General features: G+C 48.9%; 8 protein-coding genes across 8 annotated transcripts; 5 read left to right on the top strand and 3 right to left on the bottom strand.

Moving 5' to 3' along the window:
* Nucleotides 1-300: 300 nt before the first annotated feature.
* Nucleotides 301-1537, top strand: BO88DRAFT_340746 (gamma-glutamylcyclotransferase; the record flags this gene model as incomplete). The annotated part of the gene is made up of 5 exons (XM_025703070.1): nt 301-398; nt 498-529; nt 615-664; nt 832-921; nt 1004-1537. 5 exons carry the CDS (start codon nt 301-303, stop codon nt 1535-1537), a joined length of 804 nt encoding a protein of 267 aa, XP_025562766.1.
* A 386-nt stretch (nt 1538-1923) lies between these two features.
* On the bottom strand, nt 1924-3172 carry BO88DRAFT_405277 (RNA recognition motif domain-containing protein). Its single transcript, XM_025706835.1, has 5 exons — nt 2653-3172; nt 2519-2591; nt 2344-2450; nt 2181-2293; nt 1924-2088 (listed from the first exon to the last, which is right to left on the bottom strand). Exons 1-5 carry the CDS (start codon nt 2670-2672, stop codon nt 2048-2050), a joined length of 354 nt encoding a protein of 117 aa, XP_025562765.1. The 5' UTR covers nt 2673-3172; the 3' UTR covers nt 1924-2047.
* Nucleotides 3173-4333: 1161 nt separating this feature from the next.
* BO88DRAFT_55260 (uncharacterized protein) lies at nt 4334-5334 on the top strand. Its single transcript, XM_025712962.1, has one exon. It carries the CDS (start codon nt 4504-4506, stop codon nt 4912-4914), a length of 411 nt encoding a protein of 136 aa, XP_025562764.1. The 5' UTR covers nt 4334-4503; the 3' UTR covers nt 4915-5334.
* A 278-nt stretch (nt 5335-5612) lies between these two features.
* BO88DRAFT_341310 (uncharacterized protein) lies at nt 5613-7795 on the top strand (the record flags this gene model as incomplete). The annotated part of the gene is made up of 3 exons (XM_025703096.1): nt 5613-5739; nt 5801-6264; nt 6314-7795. 3 exons carry the CDS (start codon nt 5613-5615, stop codon nt 7793-7795), a joined length of 2073 nt encoding a protein of 690 aa, XP_025562763.1.
* A 2344-nt stretch (nt 7796-10139) lies between these two features.
* BO88DRAFT_415523 (uncharacterized protein) lies at nt 10140-10786 on the top strand (the record flags this gene model as incomplete). Its single annotated transcript, XM_025708208.1, has 2 exons — nt 10140-10202; nt 10259-10786. 2 exons carry the CDS (start codon nt 10140-10142, stop codon nt 10784-10786), a joined length of 591 nt encoding a protein of 196 aa, XP_025562762.1.
* A 959-nt stretch (nt 10787-11745) lies between these two features.
* Nucleotides 11746-13645, top strand: BO88DRAFT_341282 (translation initiation factor eIF2 subunit beta; the record flags this gene model as incomplete). The annotated part of the gene is made up of 6 exons (XM_025703094.1): nt 11746-11800; nt 11954-11970; nt 12522-12572; nt 12598-12727; nt 12802-13416; nt 13479-13645. 6 exons carry the CDS (start codon nt 11746-11748, stop codon nt 13643-13645), a joined length of 1035 nt encoding a protein of 344 aa, XP_025562761.1.
* A 405-nt stretch (nt 13646-14050) lies between these two features.
* BO88DRAFT_55115 (AIM24 family protein) lies at nt 14051-15462 on the bottom strand. The gene is made up of 3 exons (XM_025712961.1): nt 15009-15462; nt 14596-14945; nt 14051-14500 (listed from the first exon to the last, which is right to left on the bottom strand). Exons 1-3 carry the CDS (start codon nt 15244-15246, stop codon nt 14279-14281), a joined length of 810 nt encoding a protein of 269 aa, XP_025562760.1. The 5' UTR covers nt 15247-15462; the 3' UTR covers nt 14051-14278.
* Nucleotides 15463-16369: 907 nt separating this feature from the next.
* BO88DRAFT_366446 (ankyrin repeat domain-containing protein) lies at nt 16370-20024 on the bottom strand (the record flags this gene model as incomplete). Its single annotated transcript, XM_025704036.1, has 3 exons — nt 16370-19235; nt 19339-19867; nt 19926-20024. 3 exons carry the CDS (start codon nt 20022-20024, stop codon nt 16423-16425), a joined length of 3441 nt encoding a protein of 1146 aa, XP_025562759.1. The 3' UTR covers nt 16370-16422.
* Nucleotides 20025-20181: the final 157 nt, after the last annotated feature.

Below are 20181 nucleotides of genomic sequence, written 5' to 3'. Positions count from 1 at the left end.
TCAGTTGTTCGCCATTTGCATTCATAGACTGACAAATCTGGGGTATTTGCTCCCTTTAGAGCAGTTGTATTGTTTCTATTGCTTTCTTTAAAAAGCCCTTCTTCAAACAACTAAAAGTCAAAAGACTTTCCTTCCTATAAAATACCACATCTTCCCCCCTACCCATCAATATATATCCAACACGCAAACTCGAATGAGGGGTAATATATAGTACCCCGCAGACCAGCCGAAATATCCACACCGACAAAGATCATCAGCTAAAAGACCATACCAAAACTCACCCCGAATATAAGTTACGCTATGGTGTCTAGCGAGGAAGCCGAGCACCATGTCCTTTCATCCGAAAAGGGCTGGCGCGAAAACTTCCCCGACGGCGACCTCTGGGTGTTCGGCTACGGGTAAGCCTATCAGGTCCTTGAACGCGATTGGCGCGGTGATTATCCCATGACTGGGTGACGGTGGTGGCTGACCCTTTCTTCTTTTCTTGCTGCCAAAAGGAGCTTGATTTGGAAGCCTCCTCCGCATTTTGGTATGTTGATGTCCTTCTAAGGGTAAAGGGTCTTGGAGGTCTCGGTTTGTTTGGTGTGAGTGATTGTTAATCATCGTTGTGGTAGATCAGCGTGTTCCGGGTTATATCAATGGCTATGTCCGACGGTTTTGGCAGGTATGTTCTTGACTATGTCATTGTCTATTCCTTGATGTCTGCTTGGTTTGTCTGTGTAAGATATCAATCGGTGACGAGGCTAACTGGGAGATTTAACCCATAGGCTAGGTATGTCTGAATGTGCTTTCAAGCCGAGGTATCTTGCAGCATAATAGGCTAACACGCAGGACAGTAACGACCACCGCGGCACAAAAGAGAACCCCGGACGGGTATTAACAGTGATTGACCGGGAGTTCTGGGAAACTCTTGACGATCCGGTATGATTCCTTTGCTCCCTTATGCGCCTGCAAATATTTTGTTCCCCTGATCAATTGTCTCACAAACCACCCCTTTAAACAGCTAGCACACCATGAAACCTCCGCAACAGCTACAGTCTGGGGCGTAGCGTACCACATCCCTGCCAGCCACGCCAATGAAGTCCGACAATATCTTGACATCCGGGAAATCAACGGCTACTCTGACCACTACACGCCGTTCCACCCGGTCCTGACACCCCAGGGAGCTAGATCTACTGACACCTCGGACTATCCTGCCACCCCCATCACCTGCATGGTATACATTGGCCAGCCTAGCAACCCGCAATTTCTACGTGACCCGGCACAACGTGAACAACAGGCGGTGGCCGAGGTGATCAGTCGCAGCGAGGGCAAGAGCGGGAAGAACGCGGAATACCTGTTCATGCTGGAGAAGGCGCTCGAGGGGCTTGGGTTCGGTAATGCTGAGATGCATGTCACCGATCTAGTGAAACGGGTTAAAGCGCTTCAGAACGAGGAAGAGGTGCGTAGGGAAGAGGAGCAGGCTGAACGCGACTTGGAAGAGTCGCTGCATCCATCGGCGCGGGAAGCACATGAACGGTTCCCACCTGCCGAGTAGACATGTCTGAATAAGAATATAGAGAGATAGAGATGATGAGATTGGGATAGATCATGACTTGGACCTAGATTAATTCCAAATTCACGATAGAGCACTGATTGCTTTCGCTGGACCACTTTCCCATCGGCCTCAAATCAGGTGTTAACATAAGCCAGATTACATACATGTCAACCATGACCCGAGTAAACGACGTCAGAAACAATTGATTTAAAGCCACGCGATGCGAAATCAAATCAAACCACGAGAGAGATGTCATTATCACAATGAACTGGCGTGAGAGGGGAAAACAATAACGGAAAGAAACTAGAGATAAGGGTCGTTTCGTCGTAAGTCACCATCATAAAAGCTGGGTAGCATGCGCCCGGGGTTTTATCCCAAACTTTATGTCCGAAGGGACTAACAGCAGCTGACATGCGAGAAAGAGGGAAAAAATCGTGAAAAGAAATGAAGGATAGGACAAGAGACCGGTCCGTAGTAAGCCATCGGCAATGCTATAATAGCTTGCGCAGCTTACTCTGCAGCCTCAGGCTCCTGCTGCTGGGAACGCCAGCCTGCTTTTTATTAGCTACAATGAGAAATTTGGAGGGGAAAAGGAAGGCCTTGATGCCAGTGCCCACTAGGGAGATAGAAGAGAAAAACTCACCGCCGCCGTTGTAGCCACGGTTGTAGCCACCGCGTCCATGGAATCCACCACCACCGCCCATGCGCGGTCTCGACTCCGAGGCTTTGTCGACACGGATGACACGGCCGTCGAATCTGAAAATTTGTCAGTGACTTGACATGAGGCATCTAGATGGCTTGCTTACTCCTGGTTGTTCATGGCGTTCATGGCAGCGTCGGCCTCAGCATCAGAAGCGAAGCGGACGAATCCGAATCCACGGCTGCGGTGGGTGTCATGGTCCTTGACGACGATCTGAGTTTGGTCAGTACGAGCATAATGATGGAGAACTTTCATTGCTCCGTAAAACATGGATGACCAACGGCTTCTTCGATTGTTCCATATTGCGAGAATCCCTCACGGAGGGTCTCGTCAGTGGTGTGCCAGGCAAGGCCGCTGAGTTTGGTCAGTATGATATTGGGGCCGGGTTGGCCAGAAGGAAAAGGAATTGACAGACCCGATAAAGAGCTTAGACATTTTTATTGATGTTTCCTACAACGGGGCTGGAAACTATTCTGGTAGTAAGCACTTGCGGATTGAGATGTCACAACGAAAATGAGGGGTTGGATGCGATGATTTCTTTGGTAAAGTAGTCACGTCGAACTTTGAGAAAATTTCACAAAAGCCGACCAAGTAGAGACTTAAGAATGTAGACGGAAGAAGAAAAAGCAAAGAAATGTAAGAGAGAGGGAGGATGGAGGGAATGGTTTTAAAAGAGACGACAGCAGACCCTGGAGGGTCCTCTCCACGACGGTGATTCAGTGAGACCGTTGCAAGTGACTCCACCAAACATGAAACTAAAACATACTGCCAAGGGAAAGACGAAGAGAAAGGAAGAGACCAACCTACCTGATTTGCGAGTGGTGCTTGAATTTGAGCAAGGGATGGAGGGGTAGTTGTAAACTAAGGAAGCAGTTCTGCAGAACCGGGACCAAGGAATGGGGGGGAGTTTTAGGGGGGATTTAGTTTTGGTAGGAACCGGTGAGAATGGCGAAGAAGAAGAAAACGCGGCTGGCAAAGCGGGGGGGAAAAACGAAAAAAAAGAGAGGGAAGAAGGGAAGAGGGAGGAGCCTGGCGTGCTCGAGGCTCTAAGGGAAGGGAAGAGAGAGCATCAGGGCTGTTTGTCTTAATAATGCAAACCAGCGATGGGATTGGAGACGCTAAAGAGTCATGCCCGGCGCACCTCCGTTCCCCTCCTCTCTTGGAAAATTACTGGAAAATTTGGGAAAAAACATTGAGATGTCCGCCGGTGGCTGTAGCCGTTGCACTGGGATCACATTTCTCCGTCGATTCCGGTGGGTGGAGGTTTACTACAACAAGTTGGTTTGGCGACCTTCCATCAAGGCGCTTGGAACTACTATCTACCCTACTTGGATGGCGGACGATGCTGAGCCTGGTTTTGAGGATGCAAGAACCGGGAAACCAGGCCGGCACTGAAAGAAAGCTAAGGACCAAAGATCGGCTAGGTCTCTATGCATGGCGCCGAAGCTCAAGTACACAACGGGTGTCAATTTGCAGCTCCCGTTGACCGACGAAGAACCACTCATGTCCCCGGAACCTCGTCGTAGGGCTGTTTAAGATGCCGGACATGGTCTATCTTTCGCTGCACGGACGCTGCTGTTCAACCAACCCAGCAGCTTGTATTGCTAGCATTTGAAGTTGTAACTTACACATGCCGGGGAGCATAGGCTGGCACCCGTCTGGTACCTGCCAGCTATCTATCTAGCTTATCTGACAGCTCCGGGTCTTCACTACTAAGCAATCCCCGGGTAGAAGTATTCACTCAAACGAAGCATTCCAGCTACTGGTGGGGCCAGACCTGCACCGTGCTTCTTTCTATTCACCACTCTTTCTCATACCCACCTCCTCAATTGCTCTCCACTGACTTCTTTATTGACTACCAGAATCTGTCTTGGGGTTTGATGGGCTGCAAGCTTTTCAGCTGCACTCAGGAGTTTAAATCTTAGCAAGTGTGAGCAGCGCATGAACGATGTCCAACCCCAAGTATGAAGGTAGTGTTACCATCTACCTTTTCTTCTACATTCTTTTTTATTGTCAACCTTCTTTTTTGTTCCTCGTTCACGGTGCTTCATCCTTCACCCTGAGAACCGCCTCCATACTCTAGGGCCTCACCAGGATGAGCGACATCACCAATGAATACAGTATGAATATCCGTCAAGATGGCCGCGCAGTGGTCAAGAACACTATAGGTGCTTACAATGATGTAACACATTTATGATGGCAGCCATCTGTCGATAACCGGACTTCCGAGATCAAGAAATGTGCCAGGAATGCCCGTGAGCACAAGATGAGCATAACAGAAGCAGCCCCTGACGACGGCGTGGCGGTGACAGGTGCTGTGCAGGACAACAGGGTATTGGCCAATAGAATGGCAGCCTTGCGTATCAGCCAACCGCTGCTCACTCCGCAGCAACCATTGCAGCATCTATCGGGTGAACTGAGACCATCGGAAATTAGTGTCCATGAAATATCATGGTTTACAGCTGACCGGGCAAAACAACAAATGAGGCATCCCTTGAAGGATGTACTGCGGAGGGCTCGAGGACTGCTGAAAATCGTCATTATACTGACAGCCTACTTTTGCAATGCCTTTCCTGCGCAGTGTGGAGTCCTATACGCAACACGTTTGAGGCTTCATGCTCCCATCGTTATTGTCGAGGGTGCACAACAAGCCAATCGAGCATTACCCCCTCATTGAAGGCCTGATTTCATCTTTTTATTGATTCTGCATGCCTATACCTTTGACTTCGAATTTTAGATATCTGGAGAGATAGCTGGCGATAACCGGAGGGAACACGAACGGAGCGGCAGGATGTCACTTGCCATTTCTTAGGCACAGCATGTAATAGACCCCCATTGTGCAAGAATACTTCGGAGAGTACAAGTTATACTCCTAGCGGAGATACAGCAAAAAGCAGTCTTGTGTTGCTGAAGAGTATAGCGCCGTTGATCGGGATTTAAAGAACCCTCGGCCACGTTGATACCCCCGAGATATCACTGTCGCGCGTTAAAAAGTGAATTGGAACATGGGGAGTTACGATGTGACGAGTAGGAGACTTATACCGCGAACAGAAATACTTAGATATCAATAGTCTCATTGGAAAAACACATGTTTCACCCGTCTCAAATTCTCCTTCCCAGCTTAATTCTATATTAAACTGACTCAGTAGTCAAGTGGTCATATTCGGCAACCGCGACATCATCTGAAGCAACAGTGACGCTAAGCGTTGGTCGAGATGTCGTCGGGGAGCTCCTGCCCCCCCCCAACACACACACACACACACACACACACACACACACACACACACACACACCTCCCTCCCTCTCTCTCTATACTCTCACTACATATCCCCTCGAATCACTGACCACAGCCCTATCCCTTACCTTCTTAACAACATGGCTCAAGTCGGTTCTAATCCGCTACGGCACTCCGATCTCTATAACAGAGTGCAGGACTGGATAACTGGATCAGATGCCGCGCACAATAGCCACGAACCACGAGATAAAAGCTCGTTACGCCACCGTAGGTCCCATTCATCGTTACCAGTATCTGAAGTCTTCAGTGCATCACTGACACTTTGCAGCTCCTTCTTTTTACCTACAACCAGTGTCTTATGCTTTCGACAAAGACCGTTACGAAGAAATAAAGAAAATGACCGCGGAACCTGAGAATATGCCAGCCAGTTTCGCTGAACAACAGCCAGGTTGGCTTGGATGGGAGGATCATTTTGCTGAAAGAGGAGGTGCCACTGTGTGTTACCCTTCTGTGCGAAAACTACAGCAGGCTCGTGTGGGTCAGGTGGCTTCACTCGAGTCAACAGGATCCCAACAGCCAGTTGCATCGTCAACAGCGAATAATTTGACAACGTCTTCAAAATCCGAAGAAAGGAGACGTCACGGATATGAGCGGCAGCCTCGACACAGAACTAAAACTGAGCGATACGAGTACAAGGTTCAGGATAAGAAGATCAGCGAACGCCCTCGTTCGAAGAAGAGGACATTCAACGACACCTTTCATGCTCCCAACGTGCCCTGTGATCGTCTGACTGTAAGTGACATGCTACTGGGCCCTGATGAGATCTCTAACACCATCACAGCTGAGCCAAAAACGTACAAGCGGGATTTTCAAAAGAGGGAAGGCATCATCTCCTATCAGAAACCGCAGCCGCGATCCCTCGCTAGGTTTCTTTGGGTTCGATACGATCGTGAACACAGATACCATGAGAGCCAGCGCTGGCTCTGATTTCTCTGAAAACGACTTCCTTACTAAAGGAAGTACCAACAATGCTACCCAAAATAGCTCGTTCTATGGACATCTCGAGGAGAAATGTCATTCAGTCTCATTAGGGAGCAGGTATAAGAGTGATGTCTCGGACACCGCCTCTACAGTCGCCCTCTATTGCTCACGAGAATTACCCAAAGCAGACCACATTGTCACCGAGTCCATGGAGATGAATGCCACCTCAGAACTTGCTACAGATAGTTACGTGTCTGCTTGTGGTATCTCGTCAAGTAGAAATTCCGATGTGCACCTCGAAGAGCGACCAAACTCCCACTTGGATATTCAATATTTCATTGATGACACAAGCATAGGTGAGGGCCAACACTGCTCCACTAGGCTTCAAGATGGTGTCTCACAGAAGTACAAGCATCCATCTGATGTCATGAGGTCGAATGAAGTCGCAGGAAAGCCTTCTGTTCAAGACAAAGCGGGTGGCCAGAACAGTAAGGAACGAGGAACAGACGAGGTTATTGCTGCAGCTCGTGTGCACGATAATACAATCAACCAGTCTGCCTTGCCCAATGCCAGCAAGTGTCGGCAGCCAACCTTGGAGCCTCGCAGCAGATCCGTAGCTGATACTGAAGTATTTGACTATGAAGGAGTAATGGGTGCCAAGGTCCGAGGATCAACCACACAAAACTACAACCAACTCCTTTGGTCCCCATATCATGGCGGCAGTAGAAAGATGTCCTTGATGTCCGATGTCGGCATTTGTGGCGAGAATCCGCAGGGTCATCAGAGTCAAATTAGACAGAGCATCGAGGAGCCAGACTATGAGAGCGTGGACTTCACAGCTGTTCCTGAAGCCAATGACTGCTGCTCAGAGGTGGCGAGTTTGATTGACCTGGAGGAATGGGAGACAGCATCTATCATTGTTGATATGGATACAGAGCTTGACACCCAGGTCTTGAGTATGCCGACCTCGAGCGCAGCCAATTGCAATAACACACAAGAAATCCAGGAACGACTGGAGGCCACACAGTTTGACACAAGTATTCAGGGAAAAAAACCGCACCATTTGTGGGAGGCAAGGCTTGAGAAACCTTCAACTGCCTTGTGTTCCACCGACAGCATGCGAGACACCCCATCAGTTGTCAAAGAAAGCCAGATGAGGGGCGCAAGTCAGCTGTCAGTTCATGATGGATCAATAGAATCAGATGCCAGGGCCACCTACCGTCCGGGACCCTGGCTGGAGTCACTGTCACGACGAAGGGGTGGGGCCATTGGAATAGGAATTGGCCGCTTGGACCCAACTGATGGGCTTGGGACATTTTGGCAGCAAAGAATGGGTTACTGATAGATGGCTGTTGGGGGCCGTTATTGCTCACTTGCTTTATTGGGCGATTTTGCTTTGTTATTGCTGAATACTCGACACGAGGATATTTTTTATGTATACTAAAGGTTGCAGATCCTCCAGGATACACGATATACCCCTTTGCTGTTGCTCATTCAGCATGCCGAGACTTGGCCGGCCCCGGTAGCACAGATGGGTGCCAGATCGATTGACCATACAATAATTGAGAGACGATAATTAGTCCGGCTGGCCTCGTAGGCAGGCGCAGCAGCCCTTACGACGCATGAATGAATTGCGATCGACAATGTAGCGGCCGACATTTGCTTTTTCGGCGCAGTAGCGTGGTGAAGTAGTCGTACTACGTACACAATCAAGAAACTCAATAATGGGGCTTCCCTTGTGACAGATGAGTAGTTAGTAGTCCCGACAGTATGGTTGCTTTGTTTGAACCCCTGACTTGTATCACCTCGTGTCTATCACCGTCAGTTTTAGGATCCCCGACACACTGGTTCTGTTATACCTTGACATGCAGGGATGGAGCATTTAGCGGAGATGAGACCAGTCAGTAAAGTCCTCTAAAATAGGCAACGAAAACAACGTAGGCAGAAGAGAGCAGGCATTACTATGGAGTACTACTACTACTACTACTACTATACGACGTAGGTAATGGGGTGACTAGGATGAGGATCCTGCCGTGTGTTGTCTCGCCCTACTGTACTTAGTACACCCTAGTACTAAGGCCTAAGTAGGCTATAATATATGCAATGTAACGTCGTTAGATGGAGAAATTGGATTGATCTATCCATACATCACGCTACGGAACCATTCCCCCGGGTCCGCCCTTTTTGTCTTTCTTTCCTAAGGAAGACGGTGTAGATAGTAAGTACTTACTAACTATAGGAGTAAGAGTTATATATGTAGGAGGTTCTGAAATTGGTATGGATTGGCTTTAACTATAGCTGTTACTTACTAGTGGGTTCTAGTTTTGCTGTCATTGATACCTGACGGGGTTTGATGGTGTTTTAGTCTCGGGGACTGGGCATCAAGGCGTTGATTGATTGATTGATTGAGTGATTGGGTTTCGGGGTGATCATGATCATGATCATGATGATGCTGGTGATGATCTGCTCTTGGGTAGGTTGTGTGCTTGTTAGCCTTCTTACTTCGTCAGGTAGTCCTCAAGTAGGATACTCTGCTTACCATGTAATCTGATTTTACTCGTTGAAATGAAATTAGAAGTAGTAGATCACTGTAGATGATGATGATAACACGAGAGAGGCAATCGACTCGAACTTCGATCGATCTAATCCCCATCAATGACACAGACCAGACCAGGCAAGTCGTCAAAGTGTGCACAGCCCACACGAGAGAGAGGGAGATCAGACCACGCCCAGCGTACGAAAGGTATCTGTATCTAGTACATGCATTAGCCCAACCCCAAGTAGAAACACCGGCGCTGACGATCCCGGACCCGACGATCTGGCACTGAGCATGGGAAAAAGATGCAATGTAACAACGTTCCTCTTTCCCCGTCATCCATCATCCCCCTGATTAACCAGGCTAGCTGCGGGAAACCGTTAGTTTTTTTGGTTTGTGTGTGAAGCCCGAGGGAATGGGTTACCTTTCAAGACATACATGCATGTGGCAGATAGTTAGTTAGATGGTGCGGTTGCTGATAAGGGCGTAGTACTTATGATGTGTGGTTGCACATACAGTCCCCTATTTCTTCATCGTTCCTCTATCTATCATGCTCCTCTGCGCTAGTGCCCATCACCGTTAGTTTTCTATTTCCGGCTGAAGGTGGTACTGCTGCTGCTGGCGGTGATGAAGCTGTGGTGTGTTTCTTTTCTTTTTCAACTCGTTTGGTTGCAGATCAGGGTTTGGATTGCGTGGCGTGGATGGGCAGGGCACACAGGCAAGATGGGCTGTGTCATTTGAGGGGTATGTGATACTTCTACAATTAGTACTGTGAGGGGTAATCTTTTCAGTTGCATTAGCGCAGAAGAAGTTTGAGCTTTGCCTTTGCCTTACCTTTACCTTGCAGTAGGCTGGTCCGGGCTGTTGGGTCTTCTTTTTTTTGTCTGGTTTGGTCTGTGGGGGTCTAGATGAGAGGAAGAGGGGAGGTGACGAATGTGCGTGAGTGAGTGAATGGTGGGAGGTTATGCGCTAGAAGGCGGGGAATGTACTACTACTAGTATATAAGATGGGTTTGCTAACCGCTTGTATGAACATTGAGGGTTTTGTAACCGTGTCAGTGTTCTTCTATATATTTACTGCTGCATTTCATTTCACAGACTCGTCTACACATATTCTATCATCGAGCCTTGTCAAGAATTCAGTCATCACCATGTCTTCCAACCGATTGACCGAGCACAACCTCTTCATCCATGACCAGACCATCATCAATCATGTGCGTCTATTTAATTCCATTACCACCAATATATAACGTCTCTAACACAAATCCAGGACTCAAAAGAAACCTCCAACCAAACCCAAGACAATACCCAGAAGCAGAACCAGATACCATCCTGGCTCACAACACTCATATCCTCCGAACGAATGCACAAGGTCAACGCTCAGTTGGCTCTCAACATCTCCAGCAATAACACTGCCAATCCCACAACAAACACAGACATCGACATCGACGCAGACATCCAACACATCACCAACGTTCTCTCATCACTTCCACCCCACGACCCTATCTTCTCCCGCTTCAAGCTGCTGGAAGATATCCTCAGTACACAAGTACACAACCGCCAGGAGAACGATGACTCGAACCCCATCCCTCTAGAACGCTTCCTCACGCCCGGACACAGTGATCCGTACTATATTGTGGAGAGGGCGCTAGAGGAGCTAGGAATCCCGTTTGGGAGTCTGGAGAGTGGTGAGGTCAGAAGAAACGTGGCGAAGGAGAATGTTGATGCGGCGAGGGAGGCTGCGATGGGCATGGGGGCGAATAGTGTGTGTGAGGGAAGGGTGGGTAGGACTATCTAGGTGGCTGGCTGGCTGGTTGGCCATGACTGGGTCAGACGAACTGGTTTCGTTTCTTTTCGTTTCGTTTGTTAAATGGTTAGGGGATATGGCTGCGCGGGCGAGTTAGGGTTTGTTACTCTGGGTAGATAGGTTCCTTTGCATGCGTACATGTACTCTGGGAGTATATAAATGATTGAATGAGACTCACTTTGCTTTGCTATATGATTTACTAAGCTTGTGGTAGTGATACTAGATGTCAATGTATCTGTGATAGTATTTGGAATTGGGTATATTATACTAAGGAAAGTCAGATCATGCATGTAGTATGCATGTATGCTATGCCATCACCACCACCACCACCATCCATCCATCCATCCATGAATCAATGAGTAGTCTCTACCACACCCCCTCACACATAAAGAAAATATAAAACAGAGCAGAACAAATATGTAAATAACACCAAAACCAACAGGAAATTCCATAAATCTACCCCCACTTTCATAAAACACGAACCCATACTCCTCTTCCTCAAATGAGAGGAAAGAAAGAAAGAAAGAAAGAAAGAAGGAAAGAAAATGCTTATATCGGGGCCATTGCCTCCACAGCTCCCGTCCCCTTGAACACACCAGGTTTGGTAACCACAACTTCAACCGGGTACTTCCATTCCATGAATCTGGTCCAGCCTGTGCAATCATCCATTAGCATATGTACTTCGTATGTATCTCGCCATGCACACCAAGAACGAGGGTATATACGTACTCCAATAAGCACACTTCCTACCCAAGTACTTCCCCACAAAAGGCACCAGCACCATCGTCAACAGCAACTCTAATTGCTCGATGCTTTCGCGCCATTCTTCTTCGGCGTCCGAGTAGTCCGAGTCGAGGGAGTCGAGGTCCGATGCGGAGGTAGATTCGGAAGGGAGGGAGGCGACATCGTCATCTGAGGCGGAGGAGTAGTGCTTGTCTTGGGAGGAGACCATGAAGGCGGAGGTGCTGAGGGAAGCGGAGGGGGAGGGGGAGGCCATCTTTCTTGGTTCTGGTTGGATTCGATGGTATACTTGAAGATTGTGGTGTATGCTAAAGGAGAAGAGAGTAATCAAGCAGGGCCTGCCACCGCCTGACGAATGTTATGGCATAAATAATATAATCAAACAAGAGGATGAAGCTATACACAGACAGACACTAGCTAGTTCGGTGAACCTAGTTATGGTCTGATGTAATCCAGGGGAGAGACACCGACAGACAGAGATCTCACGTGCCTGGATCACAATACCGGACGGTAATGGCAATACGAACTTGACTCATTATAGTCACGTGTCAGGAGCCCGCGATAACAGCGATTCTTTGCCATCGAGTCAGCGCAACAACCAAACTTCGAGATTCAACCAGCTCAAACCACAATCCCTAGAGGAAATTCCGTCATCTCTCGCGAACCCAACAAGCAATCTACCAGAATATATTGTCCTGGTGGGAAGTTGAGAAACGCTTATTCTCTCCGATAATCACAAAACGGCCAGCCCAAATATGGCGGAGACTGTACGTCACACCCCCGTTTTCCCTTTACCGATCGGTTTCCCTCCCACATTTTCTTCATCACATTTCGCCGTGGGACCATCGACTCCCTCCGCTTTTGCTTTTCTGAAGCACCACCTCAACCCCCGTGTTCTTTTCCCTCTATATACCCATTACCTGTTGTGCAACGCTCGGACGCGATATTTGCGGATCGAGCTTCACACTGGTTGACCCTTCTTTAGTGTGTTCCAGCGCTTCTTTTTTGGGTTTTCTATTTCGCCCCTCCCGCTAACGTGTGTTTGGGCTGGTCCGGATTAGCAGGTTGAACCCGCTCCTCAAAAACAACGCAAGTCCGTCGCATTCAGTGAAGGCGCTGTCATTATGGATACCAACGGCGAAGTGACGGAGGCTGCTCCGGTTGTTGAGAAGCCGGTCGCTGAGACTGAGGGTATATCTATCTTTCTTCCCTTATCCTCTCGTGGATATCAAATTTGATATTGACCTCTACATTTTAACCCACAGACAAGGCCGTCGACGAAGTTACTGAACTCTTCAAGGGTCTTTCGAAAAAGAAGAAGAGCAAGAAGCCCAAGGACACCGAGGGCGGTGATGACGAGACCCCCGCCGCCGACGGCGAGTTCGACCCCTCCGCTCTGAAGAAGAAGAAGAAGAAGCCGAAGAAGGTCGACGCCGGTGATTTCGAGGCCAAGCTCGCCGAGGCCGGTGTTGCAGAGAAGGACGGTGCCGTCGCCGAGGAGAAGGAAGAGGTCGTCCCCGAGGGTGACCACGAAGCTGGAACCGGTATCTGGGCTCACGACGCCGCGCAACCCATCCCCTACTCGCTGCTTGTGTCCCGATTCTTCTCCCTCATTCAGAGCCACCACCCCGATCTGTTGTCCAGCGGTACCAAGTCGTATAAGATCCCGCCGCCCCAGTGTCTGCGTGAAGGTAACCGTCGTACGATTTTCGCCAACATTGCCGATATCTGCAAGCGCATGAAGCGGTCCGACGACCACGTTATGCAGTTCTTGTTCGCCGAATTGGGTACCAGTGGTAGTGTCGACGGTAGCCGTCGTCTGGTTATCAAGGGTCGTTTCCAGCAGAAGCAGATTGAGAACGTCTTGAGAAGATACATCGGTATGTTCAACAGCTTGGTGTTATAAGGTCATTATAAGCATATCGATACTAACATTGTACAGTCGAATATGTCACCTGCAAGACCTGCCGCAGTCCCGACACCGAGCTCAACAAGGGTGAGAACCGTCTATACTTCGTCACCTGCAACTCTTGCGGTTCTCGTCGTTCCGTCGCCGCCATCAAGACTGGTTTCCGTGGACAGGTCGGCCGCAGAAAGAGACAGGGTTAGATGGATTAATGGAATTTTTGTCAAAGGGGGAGAAGGATCCATGGAGGAAGCTACTACCATGGTGTCTTCGGTGGTATCTTCTGGCGCGGTTATGATTTGTTTCCCCCGCCTTTTTCGTATACAAAGACTTCTTCTTTCTATTTTTCCTTATCCTTTTTGCATTCCATCTCTTATGTGAACATGTGGATGATGAACGTTGTGGGATCGATCGATCCATTCTTGGCTTTCGATGGTTCGGTTTCAGGGTGCAAGGGATTAAAAAAAAGGGAAGAGGCGAGAGAGACGAAGTGAAGATTTCTTAGCATGGCATGATAGGTAAATGGATTGGTATGACCTTATTCCGGTTTCACGTATGCTGGCGACATGGCAGATGAAGCAGAAATTGTGCTGGGCTTTGCCCCACCCTGCCAGAGTCACTCAAAACTACCCAAAAGAAGAGACAGAAGATATCCAATTTTGTGACTATGAAAATTGATGACTTTGTAGAAGGCACATGAGTAGATACAAGTACGTGTCAGGTATATAGCAGGGTAAATATATCAAGCCAAACGAGCAGAAACCATGTAAAACATTATAACCGAAAAGAGAACAGCATCATGAGCACATAACCCAATAGTAGATCACGAGCCAGCATCATCGGTTCTTAGAGATATCACCACCCAGATGGGCAACGAACGCAGACACATTACGCGTCTGCATATACACAGTACCAGGGCCAGTGAACCTACACGCCAGACCTTCACCGGCACTCCAGTTGGAGATGATACCACCGGAAGCAACACGTTCGATCTTGTAGCGGCAGTTCCAAGCCACCAGATGGCCGTTGTTCACGTAGTACGTTTCATCATCGGCAAGCTAAAGGGCCTCGTTAGTTCGATTCCATCCGTCAAGTGTGTCCATTGGGGGCAATGTGCTACGATGGTGATGCACGAACTGAAAGATTTACGTACCTCTTTCTTGACAATAGCTCCGAAACTCTGCATCCATACTAGACCGGCGCCGTAGAATCTCCAGACAAAGAAGCCTTCGCCAGAGAACACACCTTTCATGAGGCCTTGGGTCTTGTATTCGGTTTTGACGCCGGTCGTGGAGGCAAGGAAGGCATCTCTTCCGACGATCCACTCGTTTGAACCGTCTAAACGGATGATGGTGATATCGCCCATAATGGATGGGGCAATTAACAGTTCACCTGGGCCAGTATATGTCGATCGGGCTATGTTGCCACCTGCAAGAGCTTTCATCCAGCCGAACGAAAGTGAGCCTCGTAGGGACATGGAGGGAGACATTGCGATCATGACGCCTGTGGTATGAGGAAAAGGTTAACCGCGAGGATAACATAGTGATAGGGACAAGATTGACGCACCAGGTCTCGCCTGTATAGGACACCCTACTGCTAGCTGAATGGTCAAGAGAGTGTTTGTGTCCCGGTGGCTGATCCTGTAGCTGCCACCATTGAAAGTTCCTACATCGTCCGCATATGTCGACGTGGCTCCTACGAAGTGTTTCGGGGCGACTCGGCTCGCGAGAGTCGCATCTGTATGCGCTCGTGTGAGGCCTGGCCCTGGTGTTGGTGCTTGCTGGGCATCCGGAGAACTAAACATAGCTGAGTTGGCAGCAAAGGACCCGCCATTTTCAGCTGCATAGATGGCTTTCTCATTTAGCGGTGGAGTCGTCGACCCATTTGGAGATGATATGGGTGAAACATCAGCCTTTTCGTCATTCGAAGATACAGGCTGCTGTGGAGGCGGCGGGAAACTGAGGTTCGGTGGAGGAAAGCTCTGGGGTGGTGGCTGGTATGCTAGACAACTTATTAGTTGGATGTTGTAGAATGACTGTCCGCAGTGCTTACCTGCACCATTCGGTGGAGCTACGAAAATGTTGATTAGAATTCAGCGATGTTGAAGTATCAAAGGGTAAACTCACGAGGAAAAGAAGGCGCCTGGCTTGGAGGAGGCGGATACACGACCTGCTCGGACATATTGTGCTCGATTGGCCCCTATAGATGCTTAAACTGATCGTCAGTATCAATACAGAATTGTCTGTGGCACTATGCAAGATTGTAGAACCGCGCGGACAATATTCAGGACGCAGGGTTGTAAAAACCTACACCTAGGTTTTTTGTTGCCGAAACGCTTAGGTTCAATTCTCAGCGTGTGGGGTAGATATAGTTCAAAAAAATATGTAGAATATAACTATACAACTCCTTTTCCCTGGCACAAAAGACTAAGAAGCGATGAAGACGATCACAAGTCGGTTAGCACAATGATTGACGATGAAACGAAAACCAAGGCATTTGGAACAAATTGAAGGAACTGAGAGCAGAGACATCCTGTTTAAATTGTCCGGTTGAACAGGGGATTAGGAAATGAGGAGATGAACCGGGATGAGCTCTGGTCGCAAACTAAGCAGAGCTACTGCATGGTGATCGCCGTCGGCGCTTAGAGAAGGCCTCTGATAGCTCTAGGGCATCACACCCAAGAGAAGCACCCGGCTCTAGCGAACGTCATTGGTCAACTCCTTAGCGCTCCGGGAAGCAGTTCAACCCCAATCCCAAAAGCCCAGAGGCAGACGTTCGTATCTGGAGGCTGTGGTGTGGGACGCGTCAGAGCGAAGAGGGGAAGAATCGGGAGCGGGGAGAAGATTAGTGCTTGGCCTTCACGATAATCATGTCCTTCCTCCCAGTCCATGATTATTTCAGATGTTTTGCAACGAGCCGAACGAAGGTGTACATTGAATGTCCCAATAATTCTACCAATTCTTTTCGTACTGAAGATGCTTCATACAGTCTCCGCTCTCTTCTGTGCTGCTGCTTCCAACAGAGCAAGTAGATCCAAGCGGTTGCTTTGACGTACTATGTCAAATACTGTCATGCCATCTTTATCCGTCTGATAAATGTCACCCTTATTGGCGAGCAATAGGCGGAAGATGTCTTCAGACGCATGGTAGTGCACTGCCAATATTAATGGGGTGTAGCCCCAATCGTCCGCAGTGTTAACATTTGCCCCGTGTTCCAGGAGTAGCTGGACCATGTCTCTGAGATTGTCAATCACCGCGTAGGCCAAAATTGTTCTACTGTCTCCTGCGACGCTCTCAATGTCTGCACCTCTCTCAAGAAGTAACCGTGAGGTCTCCAACTGGTTCTGTCGAACTGCCAGATGCAAGGCGCTAAGTTGTTGTCCGTAACCACAGTCGATTCTTGCGCCGTATTCAAGGAGCAATAAAGTAAGGTCTTGCTGCCCCTGACTGGCCGATATGCCTAGTGGCGTTAGACCGTTGGCTTTAATGCCCAGATTTGCATCTGCTCCGTTGGCGAGTAACTTCTTTGCCGCCTCTACTTCCTGATTGCCGACAGTCTCAAGGAGTGCAGTATATCCTTCATATTCCTGGTTGTTGATCTCAGCTCCGTGCCGCATGAGTGCTTGTATTGCTGAATCCGAACCACATCTTGCCGCAAACACAAAGGCCTTCTGAGTCATTGCCCCATAGAGTTGACCGACCTCAGTCCATTTGTGTAAGAGCCAATGCCAGAGCGCGTCCTGCTCATTTTGCAACGCCCATTCCAGGCAAATCTGGTCTTCCTCACCAGGGACCTGCCTTTCAAAAACAATGTCCATGCCGTGCGTCAGCCAGCCTAGAATAGTTTCTTCCGCACACTTTCGTTTCTCTTGCTCATCGTGGGAGACCACCCCTTGTAGGTCTAAGTTCTCATAATTTCCTAGAGATTCCAATCGCATCTTTATCGGGTGTCGGTCGGCCTTATTGTTCGCAATGTGCCAAACAATCCAACCAAGTTGTCGAGAGAACTTGATCCACCAGGCCTTCTGGTGCTGGGACTTCATCCAGTCCGTCGGCCGGAAGCTCCTTATGCCGTTTGATAATGTCCATCTGGGATCGTCCTGGAGCAGAGAAATAACTATGTCCAGGCCTTCTCTCCGTACAGTGTCCTCGTTGTGTGTGATCGCACGCTGGCAGAGATAGCCAAGCTCATAAACGGAGCGCTCGAACTCCTCTCCATAGGAACGTTCGCAGAGCCAGCGAGCCATAGAGAAAGCGTCCACCCAATTATCGTTAGATGTGTATCTTTCAATATGCGCCCTAACCCTGTGCGAATCTGCAGCAAGCTCTGGTAGAAGTTTTCGAGCTTTCAGAACCGGAACGATGCATAGCAGGGCATCTTCTCTTGAACCAAGCTCACCGGACTCGAAGCAGGCGACTAACTCGTCGAGGCGGCTGCTGTATGAGATATAGCTGTTTTGTGAGCCTGGACGCACATCCACATCGCCACCAATTGTTTCAAAGTCTTGGAGAACGCTTCTGAGGAAATGGATATAGATATCCTGAGCAGCCATGGTCTCGAGATTATTCTGTGTTTTCACAACGAGAATTTCCTTGCTTCCAGGGTTCTTGTCTGAATAGAGTCCAAAGAGTTCGCTACCAAATGACACGGTCTTGGACGAAACCATCCTGGCTTCCGTATGGCGGTAAATCCACTTATGAAAATAAAGGTCGGTTTCTTCTGCCATTGCCTCAGATTTGGTCAACCCAACAGCACGATCAAGCCCAGTTTGAAGCCATTTCGAATTCGACTTCAGCAGCGACCATGTCCATAGTCCTAGAACTGCCTCGAGCTCGGTCTCATCAACCTTCCACAACAAGGTATCTTCTGATCTATACAGTTTGATGGTGTAGGTTTCCAGCGCAGGATTGAAAACGCCTTTGTTGAGAGACTGACAGGTGAGCATGAGGTCGAAGCTAACGGTATCTTCAGTCATGTTCTTCCAGCCTGATAGCAAGTCCATTGTTCTTTCTATCGTGTCGGCCAGCTTTTGGGCCCTCTCCCTAATTGGAAGGCCATCCCAAGCTAAGCTGGACTCTTTGTCAGGGTTAGATGTAAGGCGGGCTAGTTGAGCCCTTGTCGTTATAAGCTTCGTTCCAAGGCCGGGTGTCTGACTTGGAGTTTGTGTTGATGCAGCTGCTGACGAGGTTGTCGACTGAGCTCGGGATCTATGTGGCGCGCTCGAGACTAAACCAAACGATCTGACTTGTTCAAGATGAAACGCAAAGCAGTCAAGTTCTTGCTCGTTATAGGACACAAGATGGCGCTCTTCAGCCGTTAGGCGGTTCTCGTCCGATCCGGACCTCTTGGTCCGCAGGCAGGCTCTGACGATGGACATTAGGAGAGTAGCGCCCATTTCTGCCAGTACCACAGAGGCATGCAGCCCTCGGATACCGACAAACTGAATGACAAACCCAATAAGGGTAATAATCACAGTAAATACGAGCAATGGCCCTTTCCCGAAAATTCCAGGGCTTCTGACTGATTTGATATACAAGAGGTCTTCAGTCGCCTTGGAATTAGGCCCCTCGCTAACACCTAGAAAAGCTCCGAAAACTTGGTCACCGACATCTTGGCCGCCGGGCTGCAACCAGTAGATCTTGCTGGGCATTGCAGGTCGAATGTAGCATTCTGTGGACGAGCGCTCGATGATGAAGGCGCACAGGAACATGCCGATGCAGAGAAAGATAGACCCAAGGGAAAACAGCGGAAAAGCATAGCTTACGACAAGGCTTCCGTCTTTCTTGAATTGTACTGGGAAGAGGTAGACAGTAATTGCAGCATATACAATGACCCCTGACATAACTTGTCAATATAGGCCACGGGCAATACCAAAGACGTGTCAGCGTCAACTCACCAACTTGCAGACCTAGTCCCAAAACAGCAGCAGCATAGAACCAGCCTTGGCTGCTCTTCTCAATTCCCTTGTTCAGTGACAGATTCGGGATGTCGAGCTCGGGCAAGTATTCCTTCTCATTGAGAATCCAACTTCCTTTGCCCGCCAACCAAGCACCCTCACGGAGGGCATCGCGGAGAGTTCCTATCCGGTAGGAGCGCTCCTTTGTCTGAGGATCTGTCTCCTCCCAGGCAATAGCCTCTAGTAGTCGAGGTCTTCCGAATACCCTAGAAATTCCTCCATTGTTGAACATCTCCGCGGTCGTCTCGGACACGCATGACAAGAGTTCATTTTCAGCTTCACCAGGGCCCTCTTGAGCCCGTCCTATAAACGCGCGGAGAGATGAGTTTCCGCAAACACGAATAACGGAAACCACTGCCGTCAATATACCCAATGGGGCCACAGAGAAGAGGAAGTTATCTAAGATGCTGGTTGATTCAGACAAGAACTGTTTGCTAAGCCGTTCACCAAAGAGGGATATCAAAGGTGCCTAAGATTAGACTATCATTAAACTCGTCCCCCAAAAATGTGTGAGAAAGGCATCATACCAAGTCTGTAGCAAGGTCATCTGCAAAATCATCCCAGCCGGTGGCCAAAGCACCGGGAAGTAATGATAGTATAGTAATAAGCGATAGATGCCACACCATGGTGAGGCATGCGGTATGACAGACAGTTCTGGCAGAAAACTTTAAGAGTTTCCCCTACAATATCAACAGAAAATAGGATATAGCTGAGTCAAATACATCTGCTATATTTATCAACATCCAACCCTCCATGATAGCTGCAGCTCAGCCTTGTCGCCTG

The sequence above is a fragment of the Aspergillus vadensis genome (genome assembly GCF_003184925.1).
Source record: "Aspergillus vadensis CBS 113365 unplaced genomic scaffold BO88scaffold_12, whole genome shotgun sequence".
Classification (NCBI taxonomy): Eukaryota; Fungi; Ascomycota; class Eurotiomycetes; order Eurotiales; family Aspergillaceae; genus Aspergillus; species Aspergillus vadensis.
Note: the sequence above shows the minus strand (reverse complement) of the source record. Positions and strands in the feature narration are given on the sequence as shown.